Genomic DNA, 19,348 nt, shown 5'->3' with positions numbered 1-19,348 from the left:
GAGATTGACTGGTCAAAGTTCTGTACCCTAGCAAGTTCCACAAAGTCTACAGGATACAGCTAACTTTTCAATATCTGCATGAGCTTGAATACCCGCAGTGGTACAGGTGGCTCCAAAAAGATAGGCAACAGTCAGTCCACAAGCATTCTGGTTTTTTGCCTTCAGACCCATCAAGGATGGTCTGTCTACTCAGTTGAAAGTTTGCCAAATAATGCGAAATATTGCTGGCATGAAACACTGATCAGTAAGAATGTGCCTCGTGAGGATATGCTGTCTCAAAATGGAGAGCTTACACCATCCTGTTGGGGACATCCACTAGCTTGGTAAAATTAAGATCTTTCTACTTGCCAACTGGGTCCCCTTCTTCCATCTGCATGAATCTTACTAGAATCTCAAGATCAACTCCATATAGCAGTGGAGTTCTAAAGAATTATTGTCTTCAAACCCAGGAAGAAGTTTTCTAAATCCATCATGTTTTTGTTTTTTTCTTCCAATATGCTACTTATTAAAAATTACAAAAGAGAGATTAAGTAAAAAGAGCAAGAAAGAGAAAGGTAATGCAGGTAAGGTGACAGTAAGGTAATGCACTGACATAGCAAAATTGGAAGTATAAAGTTGTGATGAGGAAGGAGATTTTCCTATATAAGGCAACTAAGTGTTTTCAAATATGTAGATTGTACCAGCCAAAATAGTAAATTTTATACATTAAACTCAATTTTTCATTCCCATATTGATAAATTAAGGGCTTACTAATTACATATAACCAGTACAAAGCTTACTTGCTTTTAACTTTAATTTAACTTATGTGGTAGAAAATAAAACACCACTGGCCTCCCCTGGTGGCGCAGTGGTTGAGCGCTGGGCTGCCAAGCTGCCCACCCTCTCTGCAGTGCCGGTTCAATCCCTGACAGCTGGTGAGGGTCCCACATGGCGCGCAGAGCTCTCCTGCCGCCAGCTGCTCCCCTCAGTAGTGTACTTCGTCAGTCTGCCTGTTCTCTTTCCTGCTTTGGCTCTGGTGAATTCTCTTACCCTCCTGCACTTCTGACTGTACCTAGTGCTTATATAAATAAATAAAATAAATCTTTAAAAAAAAAAAAGAAAAAAGAAAACACCACTATCCACTTTTATCCAGTCTCAATGTGTGTGTGTGTGTGTGTGTATATATATATATATATATATATATATATATATATATATTTATATAAAATAGCTATAAAGTTACAGGTCATATACACTTAAATAGATAGTAATATGAAAACAAAACATTCCCTAAATATCTAATGTTCTTATTTTAAAATAGAAATATTTTTCTTCTAATAGAAAGTTCCAACATATTTTCAACTAATTTTATTTTACTATATTAAGTATATTCAATTTAAGTCGTTTTCCGAAGATGGTGCCTTGAAGAATAAAAATAAGTAATCATAATAGGAATACACACACATTTGACCTATTGATTATATCGCATCAATAATTTGGTGTATAAAGGCTGTCTTAGTTGACTTCCTCATAGTCAAAACAATTACCCTTTCCATGCTTATCAGGCCTAGGAAGGGAAAGTACATAGTTCTAATTCCAAGAATTAAGTTTATTTAAAGAAACCCCTGAATTATTAGTATTGTGACCTTGAAATTATTTTCTAGATGGTTAAAAGTATGCTTGAATATAATGTGAGGTTTCCTTCTTTACCAGTTATTCAACTAAATAATTTCATTTGCTGCTCACTATGGCCCAGTTCTTTGTCACTCCTAAGAAAAATGAAAAATACCATATCTGGAAGTCTTCAATTTGTAAAATAATATTTCTTGCTTCAGGGAAAATGTAATGTTAAGCTTCAGGTCTACTAAGGTAGCCCTTACTATCCTAGTAGAATTCATCGAGTGCTGGCCTACTCAGTTGCTGGGCTATCTCTGGGACCTTCCATTTTCCTAGTATGAACTCCTCTCCCCTCATTCCCAGGTCCCTGCTGCCCCTGGGGATCCAGAGCCCCCCTTAACTGTGCCAGCCCATCTATTCCTCACTTATGAAAAATAAAAACATAATCTTTTGTTTTCTGCAGTGGGTCCCAGTGAAGCTTTGTAAAGAATTACCTGGTGGATTAGAGAGAGACCTAGAGTGTTGACTAATGAGGGACCCTCCCCCAGAGGACAGAGAGCAGGTGGAGGAGCTGGTGGTTACAGGGACTGGGGCACACAGGTGCAAAGGCATCAGACACGATGTGTTCAGAAACTGCTAGTCTTCCAGGCTGTTCTGACCCAAGCTGGTCAGTACAGAAAGTAAGCAGGAGAACACAGGACTGGAGGTACAGTTGAAAGTAGGTCTCCAGGAGCTGTACTTCATAATAAAGAGCTTGGGGTTCTACCTAGCAAAAAGTGAGAGACACTAAAGTGTTCAAAGTAAAACCATGATGTTCTCAGATTGGGCTTCTAGAAAGAGCTATCTGGTTGTAATGTAAGGTGCGGCTTCTTAGAGTATCATCCTCAACCTGCCTAACTCAGGATCACCCAGCAGGAATATCCATGTATAGCTTTCTGGGCTTCTGAATTAGAAGTCTCTGATACCTCAGATGCTTGTCCTTGGTGTGGAAGGAAAGAACTTCACATGGTGAAGGTGCAGAACACATGAAAAGTGTACACTGGGCCTCCCTGGTGGCCTAGGGGTTAAGGCTCAGTGCTATCACCACTAAGACCTGAGTTCCATCCCAGGCCAGGAAGCTGACCCATGTGGCGCAGCAGACCTCTCCTGTCTCCCCATATCAATGTTATTCAGTAAATCTACATGTTCTGCTCCCCACTCTGTCTCTAGTGAATCTTCTAACCACCCCCCCACACCTCTGGCCTACATCCCAGTTCTCCTATGCAAAAATAAATAAATCTTTTAAAAATAAATAAATAAAAAGTCATTTGCTCATACTCTCACCACTGGCCCCCTATCACTTCAAGAAATGAAGATATTACGGATTGCTTAAATCCTAATCATTGAATTCAGATAGGTGATTGGTGAGGACAGCAACTCCAGAATCCTAGTCACTTGGAGTTCCTATATTTGAATTGGTTATAAAAATGTCATGTCCTACTTACAGAAACTTGGAAGGAGCCGTGTTCCAGAAACATATTTGCAAGATACTTACTTGAAACTCTACACCCAAAGAAATTGCAGCAATTAGATTCTAAGGCTTTCCAGAAAAACTTGCTTAACAGCTAGTAAACTGAATATTTTTTGAAAGTCCTACAAATATGGTATCTGCTACCTAATATATGTCCAGTATATGTTAGGATCATGATGGTGATGCTGAGGAGGACAATGTGGTAATGATGATTGCTGTCACCCTTTGCTAGCACCTTCAAAAACAACCCACCACTGTTATTAATTCTACTCTTTGCTCAGTCACAGATGTCCACAAGAAGGAAAAGAGTCCTTCAGGTTTCCCTGGCTGTGGGTTCAGGGCAGTCACACCTTACAGGACACCTAAGAGGAGGTACCTAGTGGCTAAGACCACCCGATATAACTTCTTTAGTTAGTTTTCCTTAGAACACATGCATCAGATTATTCATTTATTCATCATTTAATTAGCAAACATTTGCTGAGCACTTAGTCCTTGCCAAGCATGTGCTAGACTCTGAGGATGAAGTAGTGAATAAGATAGTTTTAACTTTCAAGGAATTCACCTGCTAGTGGAAAAGACAACAAATAAACATGCAGTTTTAGAATGGTTTCAAAGTTACAGTTGAAATCAGCATATGTTGTAGGGGTTCAGAAGGAAGTCCCTGCATCATCTTGAGTGAAGCCTAAGGTTTCTAAAACCATTTAAGAGCCTGGAGAAAGATGAACACCTACTTAATAAGGAAAACAAGCCCTCACCTATATTATGAAGCTTCTGTTTCTATTTCATTCTCTGCTGTATCACCTCTCTTCCCTCCAGAATAGAAATGATACTAAGCGTTTACTCCTGGGATCGGGACCCCTGTCTAAAAAGCTACTACTGGCATATAATTTACTGTTCAAATTAAACTTTGTACAGTTTTATGAAGATGCATTATTCATTACAGTAAAATTAAATGAGGTTTTTCCATACATGTAACTAATCCTTTTGAGTGTTTCTAAAATTGTTTATTCTTTTAAAGAAGTAAAGCTCATTTAAATGAGCTATAAAAATTCTTGTCCATGAGAACATTTATAGCCCATAATGGAATATGCTTATAATTTGTTTATAATAACATGTGGGTCAGTAGCAAATATTTAAGAGGAGGGGAAGAGAAAATCTCAAGATAGTCTGAGTCATTGTTTAAACTTCTATTGGAATTGAGTCTAAAAACCAAGAAATTAGTAGTCCAGTTAAAGCATCTAAATGGCATTGTAAAAGTGTTTATGATAGGCTGAATTCTAACAAGGTGTTTTATCATCTCCAGGGAAGTCTAAATTGTTGTCAAATGAAAGTATTTATTTAGTATTTTAAGTATTTTAACAAAGTATGTCATTATGACAACTAATATTTTTGATGATTTCTATAATATTAATCCCACAAGTGACTCCATGAAGGCCTGAACAAATATATGACCCCTCTGATGCTTTCCCTGGGGATTTTGCAATCACTAGAAATACCCTTGTTTCAATGATGGGTATTTTACTCCTATTTATACCTAGAGTCATTTTTGCATTAATAAACAGATTCATCTAAAATCAATTTCAAACAGTTATTATCATAGATAATCTGGAATCTTTGAAGGGAACTCAGAGTACAAAAAGTTTCAGAGAGCCTGGCAACTCACAGGATCTGGGCTTATAGACTACCAAATCCAGAACCAAAACCTTTAACTGGGGTGGGGGCAAAGCCAACATTTGATCCCAAATCTCACTAATGCCCAAATCCAAGTTCTTAACCACTAGGAAATACTCCAGGTTTATCTCCCACTCAGGTTTCAGCCTGTGTCTTGACCGTGTGTGTGTGTGTATACACATATAAGTACAACATACATACAACTCCCCATCTGAAAGCAGATCCATCTAACTCCAAAACTGATCATTTTCCTGTGTACCTGCTGCCTCTTTGACCTAGTGACCTCCAAGGACCTCAGGACATCCCTGTGAGTGAAGGGGCAGCCCTCACTTCCATGGCATTCTCTGGAGGGTATGATGAGGGTAGATGAGGGAATCTTCCCTCCTACATCTGAGTAATAACAACATAGAATCAATCAAATCAGAAAAGGGACTCCTGTTAGCTAATGGACCAAACCAGTGTATTGTTCTCTACAAATAAAAGCCATTCAATGTCTGGTACAGCAAAGGACCTCAGAAAGTATTTTTTGAACCCAGAAACACAGGTCTAGATAAACACACAGTTATATATACTAAAACCAGGGAGGAATATTTGAAGCCATTTGATACTATCCTATGAACATCAACAACATAAAAAATTAATTTACTAGCAAGATTATTTTTCAAGCCTCATTTACAAAAATCATTTGGACTTGTCCAGACCCTGCCCAGTGTGACTGAAGGTGACTGCAGAAAATAGGTCATCTGAGAGCCATAGAAGGCACATTTAAACCTTTGATTTTCATTGGTCTCAGAACAGGAGAGTCCTGTCCTCTTGGGAGTTATTGGCTGACCCACTGTGAGACAGAAAGCCTTCTCTCTGGTCTGTATCTACAGCACCCCATCTGTATTCATACCCAGGGCCAGTTGATAAGTGTTCTTGCAGGTCTTATCTCTGCAAAGTAGGCCCACAATGTTGTTGAGAAAAGAGAAAGGGAGAATGAGGACTCTGACTCTCTGCATTAAACCTGCACTAGAAGGTCCAGGAGTCTCTTTACTAAGCAAAGAGGTTAGGTCACCTCTGTTCTCCAACCTTCAAGTTAGGAGAGGCATCTCATTTCCTCTGTATCTTTGGGGAAAATCCTTTTTCCATACCATTATCCTGCCCCAGCACACCAAGGAGAAGCCACTGGTAGTGGGAATTTATTTACTTTATAACTAATTTTTTTTAAAGATTTATTTATTTATTTATACAAGCACTGGGTACAATCAGAAGTGCGGGAGGGTGAGAGAATTCACCAAGCCAGAGCGGGGAGCAGAGCAGGCAGAAGGACCAAAGTACACTGCTGAGGGGAGCAGCAGGCAGCAGGAGAGGTCTGCGTGCCATGTGGGACCCTCCTCCGGTAGCCGGGGAGCAGCCGGGGATCGAACCGGCGCTGCAGAGGCTGTGGGCAGCTTCGCAACCCAGGCTCAACCGCTGCGCCACCGGGGAGGCCCTACTTTATAACTATTAAATAGCTGCACTACCAGTTTCTGATTACAGACCAGACATTATCCCCTCTGCACTTGAAACTTAAAGATCAGTAGGTAAAAAGTAGTTACAAAAAAATGTGACAGTGTCACCGTGGTGTTACAAGGGAGAGGTACATGACTACATGAGAACATCTAGAAGTGGGGGTTGACCCAAGCAGGGAAGGTCTCTCTGAGGCAAAGTTTCAACTGAGGGCTAAAGTTCCAGTAGATATAAATAAGAGAGGAGAAACTAGAAGAGTGTTCTCATCAGAAGTAATTTATGTGGCAGCAGGGAATGTGACATGTTTGAGATTTATTTATTTTTTTAACACTTTTTTTTAAAGATTTATTTATTTATTTCTACAAGCACTGGGTACAGTCAGAAGCATGTGAGAGAGAGTGAGAGGATTCACCAGAGCCAGAGCGGGGATGAGAACAGGCAGACTGACGAAGCACACTGCTGAGGGGAGCAGCAGGCGGCAGGAGAGGTCTGCGCGCCATGTGGGACCCTCGCCCACTGTCGGGGATTGAAGCGGCGCTGCGGCAGCTTTGCAGCCCAACGCTCAACCGCTGTGCCACCAGGGGAGGCCCGACATGTTTGAGATTTAAATGGAGAAGTAGAGGGTTCATCAAGAAAGTCAGAACAAGGACTCAAAGGTATGGGGTGCTTATACCCTGATGTTGTCTTTAGGTGTTATCTCATTTAAGGCACCTATTTTCATGTGTGAGGCAAAACAAATTATATAGGCTCTTGTTAAGGGTCCTTGTCTTTATGGCTAGGACCAATGGAACACCGACAGATGGTTTTAACCTGAAAAAGCAACATAATAAATTTTTTGTTACAAAAGGATAAGTCTGATAAAAACAAACTAGAGATGTCCCCACCTGCACTGCCTTTTCCAACCTTCTTTAGACCCCAAATAAAATTTTTTGCACTTAAAATTGCCATGGATATTGAATCCAAAAACAAGTGATTATTTGAAATGGGGATCCAGATCATCTTAGCTGAAGTGCTGAGGAGTTGTTCTGAGAAGGTGGGAGAAAGAGGAATGGGCTAGTAACCCAGCTGTCTCTACTTCCTGGGAACAGCATTCCAAGAAATTTAGAAGAGAGGCTTATGGTGTGGATGAGAAGGGATTGAAGACACTTACTTTCCAGGTCCTTGAAGACTGCTGATGCTTCTTCCTCCACATGCCACTCTCACTGTGTTCTAAGAGACGTGGTAGAGTCTGCTTATACCTGGGGTGTAAAAACTCCTTCACGGGCCAAATCCAGGTTATGGGTTTTCCTTTAACAACGGCAGTATTTTTCATGTTAGGAAATGTATTAAAATATAGAGTTCTGGGCCTCCCCGGTGGCAAAGTGGTTGAGCTGTGTTGCGAAGCTGCCCGCAGCTTCTGCAGCGCCAGTTCGATCCCCAGCCTCCGGGCGAGCATACCACATGGTGCGCAGAGCTCTCCTGGCTCCCGCTGCTCTCCTCAGAAGAGTACTTCGTCAGTCTGCCTGTTCTGCTCCCCGCACTGGCTCTGGTGAATTCTCTCACCCTCCTGCGCTTCTGACTGTACCCAGTGCTTGTATAAATAAATAAATAATTCTTTTAAATAAACTATAGAGTTCTGACTCCTTCAGCAACCCCAGGCCACCATTCTCCCTTGAGGGGTAGGCTGGCCCTGACCCACACCCCCTCCCCAGCCACACATGGCCATAATTCAAGGTTCTACCAAGTGGGGGGTCTCACTTTTTTACGGCTTGGCTCTGCACTGGATTATTCTGAGATTCACACATGCTATCGAGGATTTCAGTTCACGAATGTGGGAGACTGGGCTGGAAGTTGGGATAAAGGGGAGATGGGTCTAGATACACACAAGTCATCTTTGAACTGATTTCTGGTTTGGTGTCTCCCTGGGAAACAGGCAGGAAAAGCACAGGAGATAACGGGCTGGAGTAGGAATGAGGGCAGTGCCTGGGAAACAAATAGGGAATGATTCACAGCAATGATCTCCTGGCTGGATACAATGAGAGATAAGGTTCATTTGGCCAGGATGGTGACAATTCAGGGAGGAGGTGACAAATCATGTGAATCTAAAGCATCAGAGAACCATCTTGGGCTCTACAGCAGACTGGATTTTAGGAAGATTAGATCAACCATGCATATTAGGCCCAGAGTCTGGAGGCAGGGATACCCTCTGGAGGAAGGAGTGTCATGGCAGACCTGAGCAATTATTCTCAGATTAGGAATGGTGCACTCAAAATAAAGGACCAGAAGCCAGTGGGAGCCCTTTTCGTTTTCCTTGGCACAGGGCACTCGTTACAGAAAAAGGCTAGTCTTGAAAATTTAGCATCACCGGGGAAAAAAATGAAGTGTAATAAAAATTGCAGTTGGTTAAGAATGGAGGCATTTTTACTACAACACAGCACCATTGTGAAAATCTACCCGCTCATGCCAAGGGGTAGACACTGTTAACCTTCTCTCCAGAGCCAGGGTGTTTTAGCGCTCTTGGTGGCTTCAGCTCAGCCAGAGAGGCTGGGAGCAGGGCCTCCTCGGGCTTCCACAAGGCATAGATCTTGCCCAAATGTGGAAAACCTTTAGAGACATGAAAACCATTAGGGATCTGTAGCCCTGATTTGAACCAAGCAGAATAAACAAACCCCTGCCCAAATTGGAACTTGCTGGATGTCTTTCAGAGGTACCCAAGGGGAAAGGCTGGAGGCCTCAAAGATCTCCGGGTGGGTTAATGTCTCATTTCAGCTGCTTCACTCGAGTCTTTCACAAAGTGTCCTAACACCTCGGTTGTAAACCCACAAATGGATGGCATTGTGAACCTATAACATACACAATACTTTTTTTTTCTGCTAATGGGATGTTAAAGCTCAAGTTAAATATTCTGGAACTGTGTTGCATGCTCAGGAACTAGGCTGGAAAAGCTCCAGGGAGCATTCACATTTTCCATAGACAGGGTCTTGGTAAGTTCCCAACCTCAAATTCTATTTTCAATATCCTTTGTCACTGTTTCCAGTCTGATAGTTTAGTTAGTTTCTATATCATAAAATAGCTTGACTTTGTGCATCTCTCCCCATAACAGGTAAGTGTTATATTTTCTTTTTCTGTTCCCCTTTTTAATTGGGGGGGTACATTCACAGAGAATTATGAATGTTCGTTCATTCACCATGCAGTAAGCTTCGTGCCCACTGTGGACTGGCCACTGTGTTGGGCATGATGTGGGGACGGGGAAGGGGGCAGATGGAAGAAGTAAACAATGCCCCTCCCTCCCCATTGTTCAATCTTGGTTTTGAAAAATGACAAAACCAAGGCCCAGAGTAGCTAAGAACCAAGTCCCAATGCTCATAAACCCAGAGGTCAAAGAGGATAATGGGACCTGGTCTGAAGCTCTTGGCTGTCTCTTGTCTATTCCAGGAAATACAGCACAACACAGGGAGCATTGACTGAGTGGAAACCATGATGGTTCTTACTCTCTACAAGATGGTGATTTACTTGACAAGGAGACTAACATGAACATGGGGTTACGTGGTGTTCATGTCATACTAACATGAACATGGGGTTACGTATCCCTTCTGATACGCAGGAGGCAAATACTAGCAATTAAGAGTATGAACTTTGGCTTCTTACATCACGGACAGGACAGAATAAATACTCAAAACACAACCAGAAATCAGTTATATTTCACAATTCTCAGCAGCTTATCACCTGAGGACACCTGATTACCCCAAGCATCTTATTTCTGAAGTTCCCCTTTGCTTGGAACAGTATTGATAATCTATCATTGGTTTGGCATATGTTATTTCTTTGTTGACTTATTAGGAGATATTATACTGTATGGATTGGCTTGTGTTATTATTATAAATTATAATTTCTACAGTAAGCCATGTTACATAAATTACTGGCAAAGACCATTTCAAAAAAAAAAAAAGAGTATGAACTTCGGTGACAGGTGATAAGGTGATATCCCTAAATTCCCAGATCTACCACAAACAAGCTGTGTGACCTAGGGCAAATTACTTAACTCCTCTGTTTCTGAGTTTCATCATCTTGCCTGTAAAGTAGAAATGATGCAGAGTGATATCTCCGAGAATTATAATGGGATAAAGTTAATGAATATAAAGTGATCAGCAGTCTGTCAAAAAGCCATAAAAATGTAGAGATGGAACAAAAAAGACATTTCAAAAACAGCAAGCACCTAGGGTTAGCTTTCAAGATGTCAGCTTTGGCAGGATGGAGGGAACACAGACGGAACCATGGGATATGGAGCTGGGCAGGGCGCCCTGGTTTGGAGTCCCTTCTGGGTCTACAGGTGGGTTCTGGTCAAGGCAAACCTCAGGACAAGGACCTGCACAGCAGCTCCTCCTGGTTCTTGCCTCCAGAGTTCATTTCTCCAACCAATACCTGTTGTCTCTGATGCTCAGCTCACCCAAGAGCAGCTTGTTCTTCCAGGTCTTATGACTGTTTTATAGTAAATCAGAGAAGATCTGACTTCAGAAAGTATGAGATCTCTCCCAGATGTGTATAAACCACGTTTTCTTTATGAGTTCTATTGAGCTGACCTCCTCTCTCTCCTACTTTCTACTGCCATCATGGACATCACCTCACAGGGTCAAATGGCCTTTCTAAGCCCCTGGATGTTGACTAAGAGGAGTTTTGTAAAGATTCCTCTGGGCCTCTCATGTTAGAGACAGTCAGGAGACCCTTACAGACATGCATGTAAATGTGAGTGAGGGAAAACAATGAGAATGGAGTGGAAGAGACCAATTCTCGCAAGAGATAGATGAATGAATGTGGATTCAGCACAGGGCATGGACAAATAGCAAATGCCTCTAAGATTTTGGATATGGATAAATGAATATCTAAATATCTCTTGACTTTGAGATATTTATATATTCAAGTAGATACTCCCAACAGAAGATTAGGATAGAATCAAGTGAGAGGTCAGAAATGGAATTACACATTTTCAAGGCATCAACTTACCTGTGATGCTTATACCTTAACATGAGCTTTTCCAGTATGAGATCAGGTCCTCCCCAAGTCTCACTGATATCATGGCTAAGGCCTGAGTTTGATAGCCAGCCAGGGAGCTAACTCACCTATGGCACAGCAGACATCTCCTGTCTCACCCGCTGCTCACCTGAGCAGGTATTTCAGTAGATCTGCCTGTTCTGCTCCCCACTCTGTCTCTGGGGAATCCTGTAACCTCTAGCCTACACCCCAGTTCTTGTACACAAAAATAAAATAAAAAAGAAAGGAAAAGAAAGATCAGAAGAGGCTTGAGAGCTATAGAGTTCAGGCTAAAGGCTGCAAGGAAACCCAGAAACCAGTACCATCGCTGTTGAAAGGAAAGCCAACATAGTATAGTGTCCAGAGCCAGAACACTGGTCCACAGTGTTATGTTTAGAGTTGGAGATTATCAGGCTCCCTGTACACAACAACTCTTTGGTGATTTTAATGCCCTAAGTCATAATTTCCTCAAATACATCATTAACCACTTTAGCATAGCTAGTTTTTCCTTGTTACAGATGGGTTTTGCTTTATGTCAGTGAATATCATCTACTAAAATCAATCATAATCCAAAAGTCATTAACTGCATAATTAAATACAAAGCAGTTCCAGTACAGCCTTGTTCACTACTAAATAGTACATCACATAGTTGAATTCCCATAGTAATGAGTCTTTGACTTGAAATAGCATTTGGTCAACAAGTAGGATACTGTGAATCATATGACCTTCCATATTTTGGCCCCATTTTACTAGAAAAGGGAAATAAATAGTTTTGTGTATGTGCATAAGTTAAATTCTAGTATCCAAAGTGCAAGTAATGGTAAGAAACTTGGTCTTGGGAGTCATATGGGCCTGAATCCGAATCCTGGCCTTACTTCTTACTACCTGTGAATATTTGGGCAAGTTACTTAACCTCTCTGAGTTCCCTCAACTGTAAAGTAGAATATCAATCATACTTAGTAGCAGAGAGAACTAAAGTAGATACTTAAATAGTTAGCAAGTAATGAAATTGGTACTATTATTTTTGGCTTTTACAGGCAAAAAAAAATTCCAGGTTCATATGTGTTTTTCTTATTAAGTGATTTTGACCTATCCTAAGTCTGGTTGAGATTGCTTCTACAATGTTCTAAATCAGAATTAGCACTAATTATCTTACAAGTCATAGAGATGTGTTGATCAACACTCATATCTTCAAGGATTGAAAGTGTGATTTAATACAACAACAATAGGGAATGCACATTCAATGTGAACTTTAAAAATATATATTTCCTTTATTTAAAACAAGCCATTTTTTTTAAGTATCGGGAATTTTGTGATTTTATTTTATTTAACTTTATTTTGCGTAGAAGAACTGGGGTGTAGGCCAGGGGTATGGTGAGTGAGAGGATTCACTAGAGGCAGAATGGGGAGCAGAAGAAGCAGATTTACTGAAATACACTGCTAAGGAGAGCAGTAGGTGAGACAGAAGTCTGCTGCGTCATCTGTGGGTTAGCTCTGGGGTTGGGTATCAAACTCAGGCCCTAGCAGTAATAGTGCTGAGACTTAACCCCTCAGCAACTAAGCAGGCCCCTGAAACTTTGTGATTTTAATCCATGGTTACTGTCATGCCCCAGTTTGCCATCTGTTCTTGTCCAATATACAGATCCAAATTAGGACCAGAATTGAGAATAGACAATAAATGTCTTTTGCTTTTGCATGAAGCTCTTCTCAGACTGTACTTAAACGTGTAGTATATCAATATGAAAATAAATGTATAGTTAAACAAGAAAATCATTCAGATTAACATACCACATTAATAAACAATTGGATCACAACCACATCATAATCTCAGTAGATGCAGAAAAAGCATCTGACAAAAATCTAATACCCGTTTAAGAGAAAAACATTCAAAAAATAGAAGCAGAAGGGTATTCTGTTGTGAATACTACAGATATTTTAATATTGTGCATTTGATAAATTGCACTTATGACAAGTGTGGCATAGTGATAAAGAACATCTGTAAAAAATCCACCATAATACCTCATGGTGGAAGGCTGAAAGCTTTCCACCTAAGATCAGGAACCAAAGATATCCATTCTCACCAATTCTATTCAACATTGTACTCTACACAGAGCAACACGCTGTTGCTGCTTACTGAATGAATTTTGGCTCAGTTAGTTTTGTTTACCCAAGGTCATCAGAAATAGGTAGGAGATACTGCTAAAACCACTAGTTACTGTACTATAAAAAGAAAAGAAACTACTGCTCCCTAGAAATTTTCCAATGTGAGTTTTTCTCATGTGCAATATTATTATATGACATAAAAAGTCCATATAAAGATATTTTTACAATACTGTTCCACTGTTCCTCAGAGTATTATTTAAAATTGCATCAAAGGTAGTAAACATAAATATTGACTACAAAAGAGTTATTTAAATCAAATATTAGAAGACTAGTTTTAGAGTTGGAGAAATGTGTACCATAGAGTAAGATTATTTAAAAACTTAAAGTTTTGTAAATACTGTGTGTTTATAGAAAAAACATGAAATGTTTCAACAAAAATATTAGCAACAACAATTATACCTGGGCATGGGATTATAGATTATTTTTATTTTCTTCTTTATAAGTCTCTAGATTTTTCATGCTTTTATAGTGAATTCATCATCTCTCTTTGGAAAGATGTTATTTTTACTAGTTGGAATTCTGTCAGATTTTTTTCTACTATTACGCTTTTCAGTATGATGAACTATTTTATCTGAATATGACTTAATTCTCAACCTAAGCATATTGTTTTTTTGTTTTCTTTGAAGTGCTGACTAAAAAATAATATGCTTCATTGATTTTGTGAGCTAACCTTTCTCAAGTAGACTGAGGACAAGCGAGACATGTTACAAGATTGATTTGTTGCTCTGAGAACCAATAACAGATAATGAGACTCTCCAATTAACTAAACTTTCTCTAAACCTATCGCCTCCCTGTTGAAAAGCAATTTTCAACTCTGCCTGAGATTTCAAGTCTTTAAGCCAACTCTAAATCATTTATAAAAAGGAATCAACATCCCTCCTCTCTCTGTCTTAGGTTATATCATTGGAATGGTGCCACTCAAAGATTAAAATATAGTTAATGAATCTAATATTTAATTTAAAAAAAACTGCCTACAAATTTTTTTTTTAATTTCCTTGTGATGTTTCCTTGATGCTGTGATGCTACTCTTACTTATTTCTTTTTTAAAGATTTATTTTATTTATACAAGAACCAGGGTACAGGCCAGATGCATGGGAGGGTGAGAGGATTCACCAGAGACAGAGCAGGGAACAGAACAGGCAGACTGATGAAATACAATGCTGAGGTGAGCAGCGGGCGAAACAGGAGCAGTCCATTAGCCATGTGGGTTGCTCTGAGGCCGGCGGGGATTGAAGCGGCACTGCAGAGACTGTGGACAGCTTCACAGTGCTGCGCTCAACCGCCTGCGCCACCAGGGAGGCCCCAAATTTAATCCAATTTGTTGATACCATAAGTTTATGTCCTCAAAAATCTCATAGGTGACCTGCACAGTTTAAACCCATGTTGTTCATGGGTCAGCTGTAAATACGTGTCAGTTTTGAAGGAGTCCTGATTGTCTTGCTGAATTTTTTTTTGAATTTGGATAACATTAATTAACAAAAGGTCCTATTGCTAAGAAGTGCAGATGTCAATGACCCTATAGCAAGCAGCCCAGAAGGCAAGGATGACTGGTTGAGCTTGTCTAGGATTGGGAAGTGCAGGTGATAGAAAGTCAGGGTGAATGTAAGGGGGCTTGGATGTTGGTGGTGCCATGTTAAAAAGCCAGCCACACACCCAGACCAAGACCAAGGATCTAGAAGTCTGCTGAAAACACAGAAAATCTAGTAGAACAGAAAGGGTAGAAGGAAAAAGGTCAAATTCAGGGGTAATGACTTTAGAATTCAATAATATACAGTGGAGTCTTTGGAAGTGATGAATCCAATGTTTTCTACAGAGAGACAAAAAGAGTCTCAGGAGACTGAGGCCTGTGGTGGGGGAAGTCATCCTTATGCCCTCTGCTCAAGTCCAGATGACAGTCAGTGGAGAGTACTCTGGTGCCATGAGAGGACAGACGAGCTTGATTTTGTCAAGGAGTCAATAGGGGTGTTTCCAGCAACTAGGAATGTAAAGAAAGATTCTGGGCAAGCAGAATGCAGTCCCCTCTTGAAGCACAGGAAGCGGGGGAAGGAGGTTGGCCAGGGAGGAACAGCCAGAAAGAAGACATGAACTAGATGGAGAGTGAGAGCAGCTTCACCCACAGGCAGCATTTCCTGAAGTGGTTCCAAGGAATGCTAGTCTCCCAGGATGCCGTGTTCTATAAAGTATGGATGACTCTAGAGGAACATTCGGCTGAACAGTGTAAATGAATTTCTTTATCGCACCTTTAACGGTATACCCATGTGCCTCATGTATTCCCATGAAGAGATGTGTGATGTGAATATGTGACATTTCCCTAACTTTGTTGGTCATAAAACCACTCATACTCTGGGAAATCCTGTTCTAAAACTCATGATAGCTTTTCAGAGTGTTTTAAAAGATTGGGTGGGTGAATGGTTAAGTAGATGAATGAATGAATGAGTTATAGGCAGAAAGTTAAGAGACATTGGTAGGGGTAGGTCCAAGTTTTTTAAATACGTTTTAAAACCTAGGTGCAAAAGGTCCCTAAGTCTCCTCTATGTTTACACACCATGTACATGTAATGTCCCCTCTCCCTACAGCCTTCTTTATCTTCCATTTCCATTAGCTCAGTTCCATTGGCCTCATTTCTTTTCATTCTGATGAAAGATTAGGAAGCAAATGGTAGCGAAATGGTTACAGAATGGTGTACTAGATCAATGATGCTTCTTAAAATGGAAAACTACACCTTTATCTCTGCCCCCCTCACCCTTCATTCCACTTCCATCTGGAAAATACAAGACAATTACCAAAGATGTTTTCATAATAAGAAAGTGTGGCAACTTTGCTTTAAAAAATCTACAAAATTTTGAAAGGTTTGCAGGTGAATTTCTGTTCTTGGAAATGCCAGCCGTGGTGTAACCCTGACTCTTGTTGCTTTATTTCAGAACGCCAACCAGGTACCTCTATGGCTAATTCCAGTGCCCTCCCTTCAAGTTCAGCTGGGATCAGCAAAGAACTGGTTGATCTACAGCCCCTCATCCAGTTCCCAGAGGAAGTTGCCAGCATCCTAATGGAGCAGGAACAGAATATTTACCGGAAGGTCTTGCCAGTTGATTACCTTTGCTTCTTAACTCGGGACTTGGGCACTCCAGAATGTCAGAGATCCCTGCCCTCCCTTAAAGCATCCATCTCAGCAGCAATTCTTACCTCCCAGAATGGAGAACACAATGCCCTTGAAGATCTTGTGATGAGATTCAATGAGGTAAGAAGTCACTCTAGGATGATTTTCTAACTGAATCACAGCAAATAAATTTTAAGCATATTTCTCCTTTTAGTTTTGCCTGTTACTGATATCTCAGCTGCCTCTCTGCTTGCCATTTCCATGATAACTGCTTTGTTTCCAGGCAATGAGCTAAAAAACACTGTTGTCCTTCCTTTCACTTCATTCCAACGTACCCTTAAGCCTCAGTAAGCCTATTTCCATTTCTTGTCATTACCAAGTCCACAGGCTTTGCCCCTTAGGACAACAAGTCCCCCCAAATATTCTCTCTGGACCCATTTTCCAATATTCTCTCCCTGTTCCTAAAGGTCTTTTAAGGCCAGAGGTGCCAATTTTGAGTTTTGACAACATGATCCCTGAGATCCAGATGGCTCACCCCTCTCCCTCTACCAGGCCTCCTCCACTGAAACCAAAAAACCAGCATTGTCAGGTCAGGAGAGTAGGGAGGAATGTGGGATTGAAGGGTATCACATCAAGATCCTGAGCCTCAGAAAGGCCCTACAAGGCCTCTGAGACCTTGCTAGAGCTAGTTATGAAAAGGACTGCTGTAAACAGAGTCAAGGAACACTGAAGGGAGCCACTGTGCAATTCTAGGGCCCAAGGAGAGAATGTGGGAATGGGAAGTTAATGGCTGGTGTCTGTGGCCCTGGGGCCAGGATGAGGGACAGGAATGAGAATCATGTCTCTGTTGCAATGCTGGAGTCAGAGAGCATTTTGTCTCCACAGTATAATCTCACACTCAGCATTTTCTACTGTGCATTTTCATTCTTTTAGACTTGATTTCTACTGCCTTGACCATTAAAACACAAAATTTCCAGTGTTTGTTGGTTGTTGATTGGCTTAACTCAACAAACACAGAAGTTTCCTATTTTAGTCATTTAATAAACTACCTAGGTGCTAAGAGGATGCTCTAATTCTGGGTTCTGTATCTGTAATTGACAGAGGATCAACCTCCGTTACTTACACCGTTTCTAACTATAGCAACTCACCTTGCAGCCTGTGGCCTGCCAATCATGACCCAGGTGGAGGTTGTGTCAGTAACCACAGCAAGGCCCAGTGATGCAGAAAGCATTAGGTGCAGTCTGCCCCTTGTGTCCAGACATGCCCTGGACACTGTTCCTCAGGGGAGGTCTGCTATCGATAAAGACAGCAGATGCTTAATCCATGGAGCATGGTAATCTTTAATATTTGCTTATTTTCTCTTCACAATAATTGTCCGAGACAGATACTTTCATTAACCCCATCTTTCCAAGAGGGTCACTAAGGAACAGGAGGTGAAGTCGTTTGCCTAAGCACTCAAAAGATTTAAACCCACATCGTCATGCCCCAGAACTGAGCTCTGAACCATGAAGTGTCCTATATCAAGCTCATGCTGGAGAGTGACGCCTGCTAAAAATTCAGATTTCTGGTCCCATACCAAACTGAGTAAGGCAGACTCTGAGAATTCACCTAGAGTTCATGAACCACAGTGCCCCGAAGTTGCTTGCAAAAGTAAACCTATGTTCTTGATTTTCCTTACTGATAAAAACAGGATAGAATATCAATTATATCTGCATTTTTAAAAAATGCACAGCAGCAGAGGATACAACCTAGTTCCTCTTCTCTAAATTCAAAACAGGAAAAAAAGGAGGTGGAAAGTGAATGCTCTAGTGAACGGAGTAATTTTATTAGTGGATTTTGCTGTTTTTCATGAATTATTTTAAACTTCCGGATCTACTCACTCAAGCACCCTTAGGCCTCTATCCTTGCCCTTTGTTGTTGTGAAATTCCACTTGGACTTAAAAGTGATTTGCCTGAGCTTTTAAACTCTACTCTTAAATTTATTTTGGAGAAAGAAAACTTGAATTTCTTCCATTCACTACCATGACCTTAGAAATCAGAAAGGAATCAGTGATTTCACTAATTCAGAATTAGTGATGATGTGACCTCCAGCTGGGTCAAGACATGCTTTGGACTATCTCTGAAAATAGTTTAGCTAAGCAACTTTAGAACATAAATAAGCTTTCTGGAAAAACACTTAAACTACTTTAGAGAACACTGTGTTTTCAAGTATTCTCAAACATCTATCTTCATATAAATTATGATATGCTGATTAAAAATCAGTCTTATCACTAAACAGTGGGAATTTGGGGACCTCCATTGTATATGTGGTCTTTTGTTGACTGAAACATCGGTCTGTGCTTATATCATAGTAGTGGTAATCCTAGTATTGAAAATAGTAAGGTAGGATATTCCAAACATCTCTTTCCAGCTATTGGTTTTGTTGTTATTTTTCTGTTTTGTTTCAAATTTCTTTATATGCACTTCTTCTTTGGAAGAATCAAAGTAATCCTGTAACATCATAACAAAAAAAGGGCTATATTTTAAACACTAAATAAAGTTAAAATCCCCCTTACATAGACATTACAATAGATTCCAAATAACCTCCACTGGACAATGCAGAGATAGCTAATGCTAGTTGTTTGTATACCTTAGGGTAGAAAAGCAGCATTGCATTCAAAGAAAATGTATAAACTCATATTTCGCTTTCTGTAAAAAGAGGAAGGGAAGGAGCTAGAATTTATTTTGTAGGTGCACTGGACACCTTCACATTTTTCAATTCCATTTAATATTTATGACAGTTATGTAAGGCCATTCTAATTATCCCCGACTCA

The 19,348-nt window shown here is 40.4% G+C and overlaps 1 protein-coding gene across 6 annotated transcripts in view; it reads left to right on the top strand.

Annotated features, from left to right (window-relative positions):
- PLCE1 (phospholipase C epsilon 1) overlaps positions 1–19,348 on the top strand; it is a 241,650-nt gene that overhangs the window by 111,323 nt on the left and 110,979 nt on the right. For all 6 annotated transcript variants that reach the window (XM_054690581.1, XM_054690580.1, XM_054690577.1 and 3 more), the window contains one exon: positions 16,360–16,676. In XM_054690581.1, coding sequence (XP_054546556.1) covers positions 16,360–16,676 — 317 coding nt within the window. The remainder of the gene's footprint in view (positions 1–16,359; positions 16,677–19,348) is intronic.

This window comes from Talpa occidentalis, unplaced genomic scaffold (assembly GCF_014898055.3).
Source record: "Talpa occidentalis isolate TD23 unplaced genomic scaffold, MPIMG_talOcc4v2.1 talOcc4.8, whole genome shotgun sequence".
Classification (NCBI taxonomy): Eukaryota; Metazoa; Chordata; class Mammalia; order Eulipotyphla; family Talpidae; genus Talpa; species Talpa occidentalis.
This window is presented reverse-complemented; position numbering and strand designations above follow the sequence as displayed.